General features: G+C 33.2%; 1 protein-coding gene across 1 annotated transcript in view; it reads left to right on the top strand.

The window, feature by feature from the left end:
* GRIK2 (glutamate ionotropic receptor kainate type subunit 2) overlaps window positions 1-17,990 on the top strand; it is a 310,527-nt gene that overhangs the window by 90,106 nt on the left and 202,431 nt on the right. Inside the window, exons 4-6 of the mRNA XM_090135954.1 lie at window positions 5,889-6,070; window positions 9,496-9,549; window positions 12,422-12,595. Of these exons, the coding sequence (XP_089992080.1) occupies window positions 5,889-6,070; window positions 9,496-9,549; window positions 12,422-12,595 (410 nt within the window). The remainder of the gene's footprint in view (window positions 1-5,888; window positions 6,071-9,495; window positions 9,550-12,421; window positions 12,596-17,990) is intronic.

The following is a 17,990-nucleotide window of genomic DNA, read 5'->3' as shown; positions in this document are numbered from 1 at the left end:
AAAAAATAAATTTTAGAATAGTTGGAAAGCACTGCAGGCAAAACAATCTAGCATCAGGGGTTTTACCTAATTACTTTTAAATACAAACTTATAATCAAGGATTTCGCTACGGAGATAAAGGACACAATTACATTAACTACCTTACTTTCCCTTCCCTGAGGGGATAAAGGCTGGAAGAAAACTTTTCACCACTGCTTACACAGAGTGCATCAACATTTACCCTATGAGATACCTGGACTGCAGCAGGTTGAGGGTTGATACGTGTAATAGTTTCTAATTGCTTTGTGCTTAATGATGACTTTTGTCACTCTGGGCCACAGTCCTTCATGGGAGATCCTGTCCAAACATGGGGTGCCTGTGGGCTGCAGTCTCTCTTCCCCCTCAACTGGACTGCTTTGAGGTGCAGAGCTGCCTCTTCCCAAGAGCACATCTCCAGCCCCAAATGGTAGCCTCTTTCTTTCCATAGTACACTCGAGCTCTTTGGCATCCAGTGGGATTTTGCATTGTTTTTGGTGGCTGCATACTGGCTAGAAAGGTCTGTGTTCACTACCAACAGGTGGGTCATGGTGTAACCCCAGGCCCTGCTGCAGTATCTGTAACTTGTGCTTCACACGGACAATAATCTCCAACATATTTCAACTCCAGTGCCTTCTCCCATGTGTAATAGAAAGAACAAGGTAAGGAGGGTTGCATGTTTTTGTATTTCTTATTAATTCTGCCACTTTTACTGAGAGAGCTCAGGGTGTTTTTTTTCTAGGAAGAGCTAGACTTCCTGCACTTTATTTATGTACTAGATGCAGTTTGGAAAGACATTCAGCCTTTGATTTATATTTGCGCGACTTTGCTTTTGAAGCGTGATCCAGGCCTGCAAAATGTTTACCCATTCTCAATTCCCAGCAGTGCCTGAGTGAGGACGTGCTTTTTGTCAGCACTTCACTCAGTGGAACTCTTGCCTAATAAAAGCACTAGATGCAGGTATGCTAGTCACAATGCAGATTTTGTTCTGTGAGGCCTTCCTCTGTAGTATGAAGCCATGGGGCAGCTGTAGCGGTAGCAGTGCCAACCATGACATAGTGTCACCATCACTGCCCCTGTCTTGCCATGCACTGTGCAGTGCATGCACTGTGCAGCATGCAGGGGGCATGTGCAGTGGTCACCCTGCCTCACCTGGGGTTGTGCTTTCTGACAGCCTTCCCAAGGGAGCCTGGCAAAGTAGAGCTGCTGAATTCATGCCAGTTTGGAATTGCTTTTTAAAGTATGGATGAGGATGAAGAAATATTGCTTGTTAGCAGATGGCCCACTGGGTGGCTGAGTGGACTACCAAAGTTAATAGTCTGAAACATATTTTGTGCCCCACATAATTCATCTGAACTTAATGAATGCTACCAGTGGCTGGAACACATTAAATGTTAACTAGAATTAAATATTGTGATATACATAGAAATTGTGAGCAAGAGTACTGTGTCTCAAATTTCCTCTTCTTTAAAACATATTTTGAGAAATTTGTTCATTACAGTTTGTGTGTCCTAGCAGTTATGAAGCCATAAATACTTATTCATTTGCTTTCAGGCATTCCTGTACTGCTCCAGCAATGAGACCTAGACAGTGCACTACAGAGGTGTGCATTTGCAGGCTTTCTGCCCCCCTTTCCTCATGTTCAGGTTCCTCTGATAGTTTCTGCAAGACAGTAAGGAACAGGTTGCTTTAGAATTCCCTGAATTTGCTTACTAAAATTTCAGAGAATATGGACTTGTAACAGAGAAAAGCAGCCACCTTCTTTTCCTTCATTCCTTCCATTTTAACATTTTTTTTACAACATTAACTGTCCTTACTGTCTTCATCTTCAGTGAACACTGTAACAACTTCAAATGTTAAGCACTTTGCTCTTCTAAGTATACAGTGTTTTAAAAGAACAGCTGCAGTCAAGAACAATCAGATTTCCTTCTAAACTTTGGTATATGAAAAATGCTGAATTTGAAATTTTTGAGAAAAACACTTTACCCTTGAGATACTGATTCCTGACATGTGAAACTGACTGTCATCTCTTTCCTACATGAAATAAATCTGTTTTTACAAGCTTCACGATGTCTTGTCTGATCTCCAATACTCAGCATGGCTTCCAGTTGTTAAGATCTACTGCAAGGAATCAACGTTTATAGCATATGTTCGGTGCAGCGCAGGACTTTTTCCACTAAATATTGCTTGCATGTTCAAACCCGGCTCATTCCCGAAGTCCCTTTTGCTATCTGAATGTCTCAGAATTATAAGACATTTGTATTCACCCCTTCCCATCTTCATCCCTTCACCTGCCTTTTCTTTTTTTTTTTTTACTTTTTCTCTTTCAGCATGATGTAAGTAGTTCAAGTAGATCTATGTCTCTAGTTTATAGACTCGACAGCTTGTATATCAGATGCTTATATGGCAGCACATTTTGCAACCTTATTTAGAAGGATGGTTTTCTGTCTGTCTTCTTGGTCATATTTAACTACTGAGTATCAAATGCCAGGTTTTTTTTTTTTCTTTCCAACAGAGTGTGTCATACTATCTGTCCCAGATTTGTCGGAGTTCTTAAGTGGAATTGCATAGAAATCAAAGCAAGTGAGAAACTGGCAGGACTTTACCTTTGAGAAAATCACAGCTTTGAAATGCTACCCTTCTGTCAGTCTGAAATCATCTTAATGTTTTCATTTCAAGAGCACACATTCTAGTTGCTTTATGTTTTTAGCCTTAAAGAACTGGACAGGCTTAGAGGCAACCTTATTTTTTTTTCTGTCACAGTATCATCTATTATTTTTGATAGTCATAAATGGCAGTAGTGTATGCTAGATTGTTTTATGTCAAAGCTTTACTTTAGTACTAGATCATCTGAATATGATAATCTGTAGTAGATGCATGATGTTTTCAGTTAAAAAACAACAACAACAAAGCAAAAATAAAAAAACACAACAACTCATCAAGATGGAATTATAAAATTGCTCAGGTTGGAACAGACATTCAAGATCATCGAGTCCAACTGCAACATAACCATACTATCCTGACTCTAACAACCCACTGCTAAGTCATGTCCCTGAGCACCACTTCCAAACAGTGTTTAAACACATTCATGGTGACTCAACCTCCTCACTGGGGAGCCTATTCCAGTGCTTAACAACCCTTTCTATAAGGAAATTTTTCCTGATATCTAACCTAAACCTCCCCTGGTGCAACTTGAGGCTGTTTCCCTTTGTCTCACGTGTCACCAGTGTGAAGAGAATCATAGAATCAAGAATCATGGAATCACCAAGATTGGAAAAGTCCTACAAGACCATCCAGTCCAACTATAGGATAGCTCATGTTTATTTAGTTGAGGCATTTAGAAATCAAGAATCAAATCCATTTAAGTTTCAATTAAGTACATTGATTCATTTTCTCTAAATACCAGTATAGCATTTGAGGTAAGTGTGGCAAGGTTTATTCAAATTATAGTTTCTAAAATTACTGTTTTCACAATCATGTAGACTCATATCTGCCATTTCAATGGAGGTCATCTATATTCTAGCTATTCTTTTTGTCTTAGCAAGGATGAATGAGATCTATTCATGAGACCAGTTCTAGTCATATCTGTTCTGCCTTCAGCATCTCTGCTGAAGATTGTCAACAAGTGTTGTGATCTTTCTGTGGTTCTTTAAAGTTGACTTCTTTCAAGGCAGAACAGGAAAAAATATGAAGTAAGCAAAGCAAGACAAACCTAAAATTAGACACACCAGTTATAGTGTAATGTGAGTCAAAATTATTATTGTTAAAAAGTTTCCAATTTCCTGTTTCAAGTAAGCTATTAAAAATAATCTGGAACACGTGGAATTATTTTTTATCCCCTCTTGAGCTAGCATATTTTGCTCTGACCTTAAATTTTGGCATTCTCTTAAGCAGAAAAATGCTATCATGTTTCACGTTGTGTTTTTGTAAGAAGATAATCAGCACATACTGAATTTCTGGGTTTATTTTTTCACAATGCTTGTTGTTAATGAAGATCCTATAGAAATGTTTCATAGAAGTTAGAAATTTCATATGTTATTTAGCTATAGGTAACAATTACCTCAGTTTGAATGTGTATGTGTGTTCTAGGAGTGTTACCAAAAATTTGTGATGAAATGTTGTATCCATGACATAGACCTGACAAAACATTTCTTAAATTAACTGCATAGCAAGCTTGACCTACCCAGCTAACCAAGAGCTAAGTTAATGATCTGTTGCCTTGAGAGTTGCTCTTTCTATCTTCTTCATAAATCCCTCAAGCAAGATGTATTTGTGTGGACTGTTTAAAACTTTGAAATGATTCAGAAATACCTCCATCCATTTCCATGCTGCTTTTGGGCCTGAAAGATCTACTGAATTCCTATGCCAGATTTACAACCTGCAGTCTTAATTTGGGAAGATTTCATATAATAAGCTATAATTCCATTTCCAGCTAATTCCAGCAGTATTAAGAAAATAACGTTGATCCTTTGCAGGGTCAAAAAAAGCAGAAATGATGAAATAAGTGTCTGATTTTGTTTTTCAGATGTTTTATCTATTTGTCTAATTTGGTTGGAAATTATTGGAGCTAAGGATGTTTTGTAGTCTAAAAGCATTGTGACAAAAGCATCATTGAAATATTATGTTGTTAAAGGCTCTCAGTGTTGTCATTTAACAAAAAAAAAAAATATATGTATTTTGGAAAAAGGATACGCACCAAAACAAAAATAAACTCTCTGTATTGCAGAGCTTATCAAGACTTCTTGCTGAAACTGTAGTGTGCTTTCGTGCTTTATTACATATTTTTTATGAAATCAAGGCAGCTTTGACATGCAGTTTTAACCAGGAAGAATATTTAGGAATAATTCAAAATGAAGTATATATATTAGACAATGTGGCTCTGATGATAATTAAATGATAAGTAGTAATTTCCTTTAGATTTTTTGACGCAGTAAAGTGAGCTATCTCAAATTTTAGAGGCTCTTTATTTAGGCCCTGATCCTGCTGGAAATACTAAGCAGAGGTTCTATTTTTTTTTTGACAGTTCAGTGAATACACCAAACTGTATGTGGTCTGGAAACATTACGAACAGTAACTCTTTTACTGCCACTAAGTAAAGTACCCTCCAATGCAAGAAGGTAGTTAGCACATCTTTTTTGTTAGTGCTGAAATAAACTGCTGCTTTATGAAAGACCTGTCTTTATCCTGGTGTTTGAAAACAGTTGAACAACCTAATATTCAGTATTGGTCACAGACCAATCAATGATCTGTATACCGCACCATATGCTGTCTTGCTGATGTGAACAATAAGATTTTGGGGAAAATATTACTGCATCTACTTTCATAGTGAAAGTTTAGTAATCCAAAATGGAATTGTTAAGGATTGAAGAGGACTGCAAAGGCATCAGTCATTCTCTTCACAGCTTTTGTGTTTTGCTACCTGTATAAACAAAAGAAAAATTGAGTACTGTTGTGGATTACATGATGATGTTCTTTAATGTTGAAGTGCTCTACAACTTTGTGTCAAAACTGAATAGATTAGTTAAGAGATTATCTAGTCTGACTATAAGAAATTAGTCTAAGATGTCACTTTAACTGAATTAAAATAATTATTCTTTGAGAAGCAGTATTATAGTTCCATGAAGGCAAATTTGTCTTAAGATACCAACTGAAAATACTTATTGTCTGCTAATATTAAGGAAAGACTTGTGATAGGAAAGCACATGGAGTACAGATATTTTTTTTTTTAAAGACATTTCTGTGTATCAGCTGCAGCATGCTGAAAAGGAGAGAAATTCAGGCAATTTTGAATGTTCGTGTTAAGTTGTCCTGCTAGTGACTCAGGTTCCTGTTTTGATTATTTTCTTTTCTTTGACTCCTTTATTTTCTTTAAGGCCTTATTAGATTACAAGAGCTCATCAAGGCCCCATCACGATACAACCTGAGATTAAAAATCCGTCAGTTACCAGCTGACACAAAAGATGCAAAGCCACTGTTAAAGGAGATGAAAAGAGGAAAAGAATTCCACGTCATCTTTGACTGCAGCCATGAAATGGCAGCAGGCATCTTGAAACAGGTAATCCTCATTTTGCTTTAGATGAACTAATCTTCTTCATTCCTAATAAATGAAAGTAATATCCACTCTTAATGGCTTTTAACAACAGTTAAATTGTATGTTAGTTTTACTGAGGCCTAACTGAAAATCAGCCAAGGATTTCAGAGATAATTTTATTGGCACCTATAATGATAGCTGCTTCCTTTTTTTTTTTTTTTTTTTTTTTTCTTAAGAAACAGCTTGATTTGTCTGTGTGGGGGGAGGAAAGGTATTTCATCAGTGCACTTCACTGGGAAAGGGTGTGCCTTGGTCCTTGGTATTTTAGAGAATTATATATACACATATATAAAGCTCTTAAATTGTGTACTTTTAACCAGGTAGTAATATTTGAATAGTATGCTATTAAACTAGCACATTAGTGTAATCCTCTGGAAGGACAGAACTAATTGATATTTTTAGAGCCATATTCTCCTCCTTTACTAATAAGACTGTGAAGGGACCTGAATACGTTCAGACAGATGCTTTCATAGTGTTTGCTCTGTTGTGTACAAGTAAGATGAGTAGGCAAGAGATAGCAGAATCCCAAATACGGTGTTTTTATTGCTGAAGCATATTCCAGTGCTGTCACCGAAGAGAAGATGGCAATATATGAAAGACTGTAAAAAAAGGAGCTTGTAAAAAGCTGACAGTAATCCTGAAGTGTGCAATAAATGCATGCCTTTGTGTATCTTCTTTAATGTAGTGAGCTAGCCCCAAAGACTTGGAATTCCTTAAAGACCATTTTTTCTTGAAGTTTTTAAATTGAGCTATGACTTGCAATTAGGTTAGGAAACATACCTGAAACAAAACAGTGTTCTACATTTCTAATGCACAGCTTTTAGTGACTGTAATTCACATTCATATTATGTATGCTAACATATTGTATCGTTTAGTTCAAAAACAGTAAATGCAATCTTTAAGATTTGAAAAAAGATCTCTTGTTAATGGTACCTCAGGGTGTGGCTGTGGGTACAATTAAAAGAGCTGGTAAACACACCTATGATCATTTTGCTTTATTTTGTGTTGATTAAGATTCTTTCATTAATTCTTAGTCATTTTAATATCTGTTGACAGTTCTGGTCTTCACTTAATGTAAGGCAGCATAATTAGTCCAACTGTTTAGCCCAAATTATTAAATGTATATTTAATTCCTCTAACATCTTAAAAATGCAGATGGAAAATATGTATATGTATAGCAGTATAAAGCTGCAGTACTACAAATAACTCAGTGCACATTGTGTATACTGTACCACATATTTTTTACGTGAAAGGGAACTTTTATTTCAATGTATACAATATTGTGGGGAAAAAAAGTATGAACTGAGAGAAACGGGAAGAAAATGAAAATCATTCTATATTTAATCATGTTCCAAGATCTGAGAATGAGCATGCAACTTCTTTGAATCAATTTCTGACCTGTTTTATCAGGCTACTCTACCTATCCTGAGGAATATAAAAAGAGGTTACAGGAACAACTCTTCAATTTTTTTGCAATTTCTGTAATCTTTTAGTTTTCCATCCAGCTTCATTATTGCAATGTTTTAGAAGTGTCTAAAATTGGTAGTTCTGCTGAACATGACTTCTACTTTCAAATTTGAAAAAAAAATATATGCTAATTTTCTATTTGATTATATCATTCCAAAAGCACTGCTTGATAAATATAATAAGAAATGTAGGCATTTATTTAGATAAAGATTAGTTTGGACATTTGAATTAACCACATTTATCTAATAATTGAGGGGTGAACCTGGGGAGACATGACAAGGGATTTTTTCTTGGGATGATGATTGTAAGGATTAAGAATGAAGCTGGGAGTAAAAGGTGGGAATAAAATCAGTTTGGTGATAAAGAAAAAAGAGTACCTTGCGAGATCAGTGAAATGACAATTACTGTTTTCTGGCCAATAATACATTATGAAAAAAGAAATAAAAAACTCACCATTGATGTGACATGATTCTATCAAGGCAAATCTCAATGGTTACTACATAACCAGGCAACCAGGGAAAACAGACAGTATTTAAAATTTTATGGTAGAGATATTTAAAATATTCTTATGGAGATATTGCTTGGAGAGTGAAATCCCTGAGTGTAAACAGGTGTTTATATGACCTCATTAGAGAAAAAACAAAAATACTAACAGTGTTTGGTGTTGTAAGGTTTCTACTGGAGTTGGGATATTTCTCATAAGATAATGGTTTTCCTGTGTTTAACAGAATTTAAATTGCTGTTGGTAGACTGTACTACAGTTCTAAATACAGGCAAAGACATCCTTTGAAAAAGTGTTGTTACAATTTTTGCCAGTCTTGTCAAAGCTAAAAGCTCTGTTCTGCCACTGCTATTTCACATTTATTTTAGCTTTTCACTTTTGTTTGAGAAAGAACATACAGACTAGTCATTTATTCCTTTCTCAGACAATGTCACAAGTAAAGAAGTTCACACAGCCTTCAAATATCTCTTTTGTATACAAATTCCACTATTATTACAATTGTATAATTATTGCCTTCAGCGTATTTAAGAAGGTTTAACTGGTAGAAAATTGGCAAAGAATTATCTTCATAATTCCTGGAAAGGAGGAAAATATTCTGTATTTGTGTAGCTTTTTTTTTTTTTTTTTTTTTTTAAAGTGCTAAGGTGAGGTAAAAAAAAAAAAAATTACTGTCAAATACTAAAATGTTTACATAAATAGTACTAGACTGTAGAAGCTTTTGTGGAGAGTGAGAAGATATTGTGTATCCATAATGCTCTTCAGGTGTAGGAGCACATGATGCAGTGGTGAGATATTTCTAGCTTATTGCTTTAAAATAAATATTTACAGATTTTCTTTTTTACACAGTTAAGAAAAAAGAATGAACATTTTAAAATTCACAGTTTGAGAAACTATTTGATATTACATAGATAGCAAGACAGATGAAGATGTTGAGACACTATGTATCTGGCTAGTAAAAATTTACATAGAGAGTATTTTCTTTCATGGTTTGAAAAAATGTGTACACCTGAAGTACGTGCTTGGGTCCTTGTTCTAAATGCATGCCACTAATCAAAATAGAAAAAAATTCCTGTTAGGTTATTCTTTTTAAGGAGATGAGAGGGCTCAATAATGAATGAAAATATTGTCAATTGAGTTTTTGTGTAGCAAGTTAATGCAGCCATTAGTATGTAAAACTATAAGCCTCTTTCCAATTTACAGCTCTAAACAGTCTAATAATACTCTTTTATCAGATGATCTGGTTCATAAACTTCTTTAATAGTCAGTAATCTGCTCTAACTGCTAAGAAATGACTTGCTGGACCTAATTTTAGTACAATTCCAATCCAGTCGTCTTCTGCACCTTTTCATTTGCAATGTAAGTGTGTTAAAAGTTATTATGTTAACTTCAGAAACATTCACCTTTTGTTTATTTTTTTAAGGCTTTAGCTATGGGGATGATGACAGAATACTATCACTATATCTTTACCACACTGGTAAGTGGCTTATAACAACATATGGATAACATCTAGCAAAGTTGTTACTTTCCTTAATTACATTATCTGACAAATCAAGAAAAAAAGTCTGTAGAATGAAGTGTGAGTACATTATTTTTTCTCTGTTGAATTTTCTTTCTTTCAGTTAAAACTCATCGAGATGATTTAATTATTGTTCAATGGTGTGCCCTGGAAAGTGGCATTTCTGAGTAAATGGCTGACTCTTTAGTACTACAGTTTTAAACTTTTAAATAGAGTTAAGTAGATGATAGAGTTGTGTGTATTTCTCTGTTTTCCTTTTACAGTTCATTAATGATCTTACAACACAAGCCATTTCAAACATGAGGAAGAAGTGACTTGGTAAAACTGTACTTGAAATGACCTACGTTTAAAATTTCATTCATGTTTAAGTCCTAAGTAAAATGAATCCTTTGTGGTAGGATGGACAGTTCATCTCAGAATCACAAAATGAGTTTATCAGAAGTATTAATATGTAAATAGCTTTTTGAATAGAAAACAAAGTAAATTCTGAAGTTTATTAGAACTGTTAAGGCACTGCACAAATATTTCTCATTATCGAATGGCAAGTCGTGATATTATGGACTTGGGATGGTATGCAGTTGAATTTCCTTCATTAGTCTCAGATTTTCAGTCTATATTAAATTTCAATTTGATATTTTGATGAAAATTGCATCTTTGAGTTGTATGCTGTCCCTTAGCATTTTATTATTATTCTTAAAGTCATTTTTAAAAAATCAGATTTTCTGTCATTCCTGTTTCCTTATTATAATGTTTGCTTTTTTAGGAGCGATAAGGACTATATTCGTTTGGTGCTATCAGACAATAATTTAATGTGCACAGACAGATTATAGGTTCTGATTTTGCAGTGTAGCTTTGGAGCTTGCATCAGAAATTACATATTTTGATATATTAATTGCTTCTTACCTGACATGCTGAAAGTCCTGCCAAATAAATTTTCCAGCCACAGTGTTTATAGCAGTCTACTGTGTACTCTCCCATGATTGATTCAGGGTCTAATGCACTAGCTGATTAATGCACCAACCTGTGTGTATTTGTAATATATGAATATAATATTGTTTTGTATATTCATTATATCCAGTGTAAACATGAGTGTGCTTGGGGTAAACCATTGCATCTGAGTTTTTTTTTCAAAACAAAAATTGAGAGAATGATGAAACATAGTTTTGGTCAGTCTTTCATTTGAAAAAAAAATGTTTTATTTCTTTAAAAAGAGGGAATGACTTAGGTTATTTATAAATACAAAACATTTGACCCCTGTATATCTCAAGTGTCATATGTGGAAAATGGTATCATAATTACTGCTTCTAATTGAAAATACTGCCTGGCATCTGGGGTTGATTTTTAGAGAAATTAGTGCTAATATTAGAATATTTCATATTCTAACATATTTCTTAACATATATAATACTGAATTATGTTCTAGTTTTCCATAGTACAATATTATGTCTTCTTCAGTTCTAGTCAGTAAATAAATGTATTCATGGAAATATTACAAATAAACTACAATTTCATGGAAATTTGAACTATATTAAACTGTAAGCAAAGTGCAAATTAAAAAGAAAATTAAAGACAAAGTTTAGATAGTTTCTATCTTCAGTGAAACTAGAAATATGTCGCTTGGCATTAATGTCTCATTATGTCACTTTAAAAATTTATTTAAAAGGAAACAGAAAAGCCAAGAAATAAACCAAATGAAAATTCACTTAATATGCTTAGATAAACCAAATGAGTCACACATTTTGTTCATCAAATATTGAAATTTAATCAATTGGCAAATGTTGTAGAGAGAAATTCCTAATCAAGAATAGGTCTGTGTTTGCAAGCATGATTGGTAGATACGAAGAATGCTTTTGGTTAAATTTAAGCTGTGATCAAAAGCTGGAAAAGGTGCAGGCCATGTGCAGTCTCCCTTTTCCCTCCTCTCATTTAAATGTCTAAAGATAGACAACTTTCATAACAAGGGAAAATGTAGTAAGTTCTGTTTATCATGTAACAGTCTGCTTCTGGTAAGCTAAAAATAATTTTAAAAAAGTGCTTACTGATTAGTAATAATATTTATGTCTACTGGAGCTTTTCTAACTACTATTAGAGTAGGAATACTTAGGCTGCTCAGAAAGTAGTGCCTCCTATTTGTTTATGTGGAAACTACAACAGATACAAAGGATACACCAGCATGTGTGAATTCACAGATACAAAGCACTGTTTTTCAACATATTCACCACCAATTTCTATGCATTTTTGCTAGTGATGAACAAGAATTGTCTGAATGCTGCACTCATGAAAACCTGTATGACCATCCATGATGTGACTTGTCTTTCACACCATTGCCTCCACTGCTAAAATATATCTCCCATCATGTCACTGTACTAACACCCACTGTTTGCTATCCATAAACATTCAGCAAGTATCGGTGTATGTCAGTGGATGCCTTTTTTTCAACATGGAGAATTTCAGTTAATCCTTTTGCCTTCTCATGTGCATTTCCATGCCAGACACTATTTTGTTAGACTTTCTCTGTGATTTCACCTGTTACACTCCAAAAAAATTTAATAGCATGTTGGTGTGAAAGTTCAGCTTCTATTGCTATACCACCAAAATCTGCCTCTGACATTGTGGGCCAAAAAAAAAAAAATAAAATAAGAATCATTAATCATAATTGAAATTGTTCTTCTTCTGTGAACTGGACTGCTGGTTGGCTGAGTCATTTGAAATGTGCAGTCCTCCAAATAAACAGAACATATTTTCTTGTATATACAGCAACTGTAGTATTGCATCTCAGTCTCAAAGTTAAAAAAGCAGTGTATCAAATTATTTATGTTTATTTTTTTCAGGACCTGTTTGCCTTAGATGTGGAACCATATCGGTATAGTGGAGTTAATATGACAGGATTCAGAATTTTAAACACAGAAAACAGCCAAGTGTCATCTATCATTGAAAAGTGGTCTATGGAGCGATTGCAAGCACCTCCTAAACCTGATTCGGGTTTGCTGGATGGATTTATGACGGTATGAATATCAGTGTTTAGTTATTCTTTTTGTATATATGCTTGTGAATATGTACATCATCACATTTTTTAATTTCTCTGACTAAATTTTTTTGAGGCATGGGGCCAAATATTATTGTGATTATTATTTAGGCAACAAATGGTTATTTTATTTTATTATTCCACAGGCTGAAAACGTATTATTGGTGAAAATAATTACATATTATTGGTATAGCATCATGTCAAATCCCAGTCAAAATGAAGCTAAATCACATTGTCTCTTTCTTTAGATTTTCTCTTATTCATTTAGGTAGCTCTTTAATAATGCTTTTTATTTCATTTCTGCATGATTCTTTTTTAAAACATAATTTATGAAAATTACAAAGAATTTTGTATTTCTGGTTCCTATGCACTGACTTAAATAATATGTTTTTATATTTTTATGTTTTCTTTCATTGCTGTTGTTCTCTAGTCTCTGTTCAGTTCCCAAAAATGAAAATCACTTTCATTCAGATAAACTTTCACTGCTGAGTTTTCAGTAACTCTCTACCTTTATTTATTTGTTGGAACTAAATCTAATATGGTCCTAAAAGGAATGGATTTATTTGAAACGTATCCTACATTAGAACTACTTTAATTTTCAAATTAATTGGAATAACTCGTTTTGTGATTTGTAACATCTTTGCTGACAGAATTCTACTGCTTTTTAGAATTTTAGAAAACATTTAATATTCCATTTGAAAAAAAAACAAACCATTCTGTTTCTTAAAGATCGATATGTTAGTTATATAGTAACTGTATAGATTGTGTTATGTAAGCCATGTAACAGAAGTAATCTTGTATAGATAAGATTTAAAGATGTTATAGATATTAAATACTAAATGAAAATATGTATTTTTATAAGTTAATTTTCTATTTGTCTTGTTTTTAGAAAATTATCCTGTTTAAAGAATTTTTCATCTATTTTTCTTTATATGTAGTATTTAATATAAAAACTGGAAATATTTTAAGATTAATCTATGTAAGAGTTTAATTATGCTGCACTTTTAAAGTGTTATATTATGGAATCTGTTAAGATTAATTGTTCATTTCTCTAAGTAATTCCAAATAAGCAAGTTTGTCCCCCCAAATTTTTGAAATGATTTGAAGGCAGTTTTGTGCTTTCTTGTTTGCATTAATACTTTAATTCCTTGATTTTTATCTTTTTCAAAGTAAAAATTGTAGGAATTCATCTTACTCATTGAAGTTGCATATTTTAGGCATTGATCAAAGATTTAATTGTCCTCAAACATTGTAATGGTTACCAAGATCAATAGCAGCAGTTACTATCAAAATACTAGGCTGTGATCAATAAAATCACAGAGTGATAAAAACTGGAATAGTTCCAGGAGCCATTCTCATGGTTTTGTTTTTTGTGGTGCTGTAAAGAAAGTGACATTCTTAAAAAGATTGTGTTGTGACACAGAAGTTTATTATTGCTAGCATGTTACTGCATGAGACTGTACATTAGAGCAATACTTTCTCTCAGGATAGAAGAAGATGAAGAAATGCATAAAAAACACATGGGATTCTTTTCTTGACCCTTAAGAGCCCTCTTTGTACTTCTGAATGATTTCTGTAGTCACCACAAGAACCAAGCATTCATACTAATTGTGACAAATATTTTATGGAGATTGTTTATGGAGGTGAAGCATCAAAATGTAATTTGATCACATTTAGTTTTTTAGTTGGTTACATTAGTTTTAGATACTTGAGATATGCAAATAGAATTTAAAGCATTTTTAAAGGCAAAGAATTTTGACGAGTTTTAAGGGCTTAAAAAGATGTTATGATCTAGCTCTTAGAAGCAGAAAAGGCATAAACAAATGAATTTTAAAAGGAATAGTTTGGGAAGGCATAAAATAAATGTATGTCATGATCTCTTTGCACAATGTTCTTTCTGTACTCAGTGGAATAAACTCATTTTATTGACTGTCAATAGCTGTTAGGCTAGACAAATTCAACTTTCATTTCACTGTAGTTAATGTGTATTTTAATTCAGAAATACACCGAGGAATTAAAGATTCTGCACAGGTATTGATTGCTGCTAAGGAATACTCTATTAAAGTCATACAGGCTGACCTGGAAAAGTTGTTTTATTTTCATTGGTTGCTAATGGTGGCAGTTTATCCAGAAAAACAGTATCAAAATTTTGCTTAATAGGAATGGCTTTAGTTTGAGAAGAAAAAAAAAAGAAAAAAAGAAAAAAAAGAAAAAAAAAAAGGCCTTTAACACCTGGATGTGTTTTAACACCTGAAAGTAGAGAATTTGCCAAATAAAAAACTAAGGTATATATTTCTCAGAGCAGAAACCTCAAGCAAATGTGATTGGTTTCAAGTGGTATTAAAACCAGGTACTTTTGGATCACAGTATTTATATGATCAGTTGGTATTTGAGTTATGTTCTTCTTCCTCCAAGATTTGCACCATATGCAGATCAGCTTAGACATCATGCCAGAGTTAGAACTGTCAATTTAACTCTGACATTTAATTAAATTTAATATTTTATTTTTAATAATTCATAGATTTCCCACTCTTAAAGTTTACTGGCTTAAAGCTATTTTCTATAGGCATATTTAACTCTATCATTAGTGTACCAACATCATATCATCATATTTTGCTTGTATAATTATTCATAGTAATAGAAAAATAGAAAAAATTATCAGTAATGAACAGTGAATATTTTTGTGAAGTCATGTTATGATATGTACTGTTTTAACGTGAAGATATACTGTAGAACAGAGGAACAAAAAACTTTACTTTGGTATACCTGACTTACTATTGTGTCTGTCCAAGCTGAACATACTTAGAAGGAAAAACAAACACAATAAAACAATATAAGTGTGTTCCTACACCTATATATGATAGTCATCATTCAAGCCAAGCATACTATGAATAGAGGATATAAATTCAGAATTCTACTGTGCCGCTATTAATCTCCCACAATGTTTGATGCCTCAAATCAGAACTTAGCATTCATAATTAAGATGACCTAACAAGTTCTGCTGCTTAATTAACATGACATTTTCATTACTAATTGCTATTGTAGTCATCTGATTTAGCTATCTTCTTTCATCTTAGGTAGGAATGAGTGTCCTTTATTCTAATTTGATTATTAATTCTATGTTTTAATGTTCACTTTAGTAGCTGTATATGGCAGGTGCAGGGAAGAACTGTCATACTTGAACATACTATAGCTAATATCAACATTGGGTTTCCTCAGACAAATAATATTTTGGGTCTGATACATCTTGTAGGCTGCTGTGCAGAATGGAGTACTGCGCTCCACTATTATTTCTCTTGTGTGGTTATATGTTTGTTTTTTTGTATTTTTTTAAATAATAATTATTCCTTCTTACCTTTCTGGTCATAATGTGTTTTTCAAGCTTAGTTCCTCTCCAGCATGGAATGTATTTCTCAGCATATGAAAGACAATTTTAGTAGAAATTGAGAGTGCTGGTAAAAACGGAGTGCAAAAATATAGAGCATTTTTGCATACCAAGGATGGACTCACAGTATATTTCTGTGTATGAAATTTTAATCTAATTTAAAAAACAACCTCATGATTTGAAATTTTTTAGAGCTGATGTGTAGCCTTCCAAGGAAGGCTTTTATTTTGAAAAGAAAATCAAGAAAATTTTCTTGATCAAAAGAATAGGCAGGGCATTCCCTCCAAAGAACTGTCTAGGATATTCACTGTAAACTAATACTTGAGCATGATGCAATAAAGATGCTGAAATGATAATTGCTTTGGAATTTTAAGTGATTTTTAAATGATTTTAAATGATTAAGATAATGCAGTAGAAAAAAACGTAGACAATAAAATAAGAGATTAATAGAATGAGAGAAGACTTTGCAGTCATGGCACTTGTAGCTTAGGAGTCGTCAGAAAATAGAATTTAAAAAAGTAGTCCAGTTTTGTGCATAATGAAACCAAGGACTACTGAAGTTTTAAATGAAAATGGGATGTGGAAGTAGCTCCCACATCAGACAGTTGGACAGTAATAATACTGAGAGTACCCTTCTGCTATTGAAGGACAAGTATGTATTTGCCAGGTTCAGTGTCCTACTGAAAAAAGCATTTTATACAACTGACTTGCAGCTGTGTGTCTCTGATTCATTTTGATTGAAGTTAGGTGAGAAGAGCAATCTAAGAAGGAGCACGAGTAAAATAATACTGTGGAAGTTAAGGAAAAGATTTTAACCAGGAGGTGCTAAAACTGAGCTGTTAATCAATAAATCAGGGAGATGCAAAAATGGAAATGTACTCTATTAGTAATACTAGTATTTCATATATCTAGTTTCTTTTTTTTTAATCTAATTTTGTCCTCTAACTCTCCCATTTTTTTGTTTTGTTTTGTTTTCCTACAAAATTATTTGGTTACCTTTCTCCCAGATAAAGCAAAATTTTATGATGCATGCAGTATTTTCCTTTAGCATGTTTCTGAAGTTAAATGGTCAAATGACTTTCTTCATTTGGCCTAATTCCTCCTTCACATCAGGATATTTCATAACTGTACAAAGTCATTTAAAAAGAAACATTACACTAGATATGAATTCTACACTCTGAAGAAGAAAGTTCTATTAAACTTTTGTTTTCTTTTTCTTTATAGTTACTTGGAGGTGAAAAATAGATTCACTGCATGTGCAACATTTTACTTGTTGAATTAGTGTTTTAATGAAGTTTAGGTGTTTACCTACACATATTAACAGATTATGCAGCTGCTTTTCTTCCTGCTAATTCCCTGGAGTGTGTTTCGATTTCTTTAGAATAATAAATGATTTCATGTTTGTTTGTGTATGTGATTTAATATGGTAATCTCCTTAATTTAAGGATGAAGTTGTTTTTTATGGGATATGAAGAGGACTTTCAATTTGGTGAATAACTTGTTACAAATTAATCATTTAATTTTTTTAACAGCAGGAGGATATTTGTGAAACTGCAATTTTTAATCTGTACATAACAAGTGAGAGGAAGTTAAATCTGAGGTAGCTAGAAGGCACTGTTACTGGACAGAAGGATTTCATGAGGAAAAAGGAGCAGTTAGGATTTATGAGGGTGAAAAAATCCATAAAAATAAAGAGAAATAAATGTTCATTTCAGAAAATGAGCCTCAGATTGTGATTTAGAGCTTCAAAGATGAGAGTTTGTTTCATAGACAACTTTATCCCCTTAGCAAAAAACTATTTTCTGGATTTGCTCAGATGTTCAGTAAAACAGTGTGGCAGCAACTGTATACTTCAAAGAAAATACTAAACAACTGCTGATTGCTGCATTACAAGCTGAGAATCTCCCCTAGGCACATTTAAGTTCATGAGTTTAGGGATCGTGCAAGATTTTATGCTCTGTTTTAGAAATGATATGTCAGATATTTTGAA

Source organism: Phasianus colchicus, chromosome 2 (genome assembly GCF_987193195.1).
Source record: "Phasianus colchicus chromosome 2, bPhaCol1.hap1.1, whole genome shotgun sequence".
NCBI lineage: Eukaryota > Metazoa > Chordata > Aves > Galliformes > Phasianidae > Phasianus > Phasianus colchicus.
Note: the sequence above shows the minus strand (reverse complement) of the source record. Positions and strands in the feature narration are given on the sequence as shown.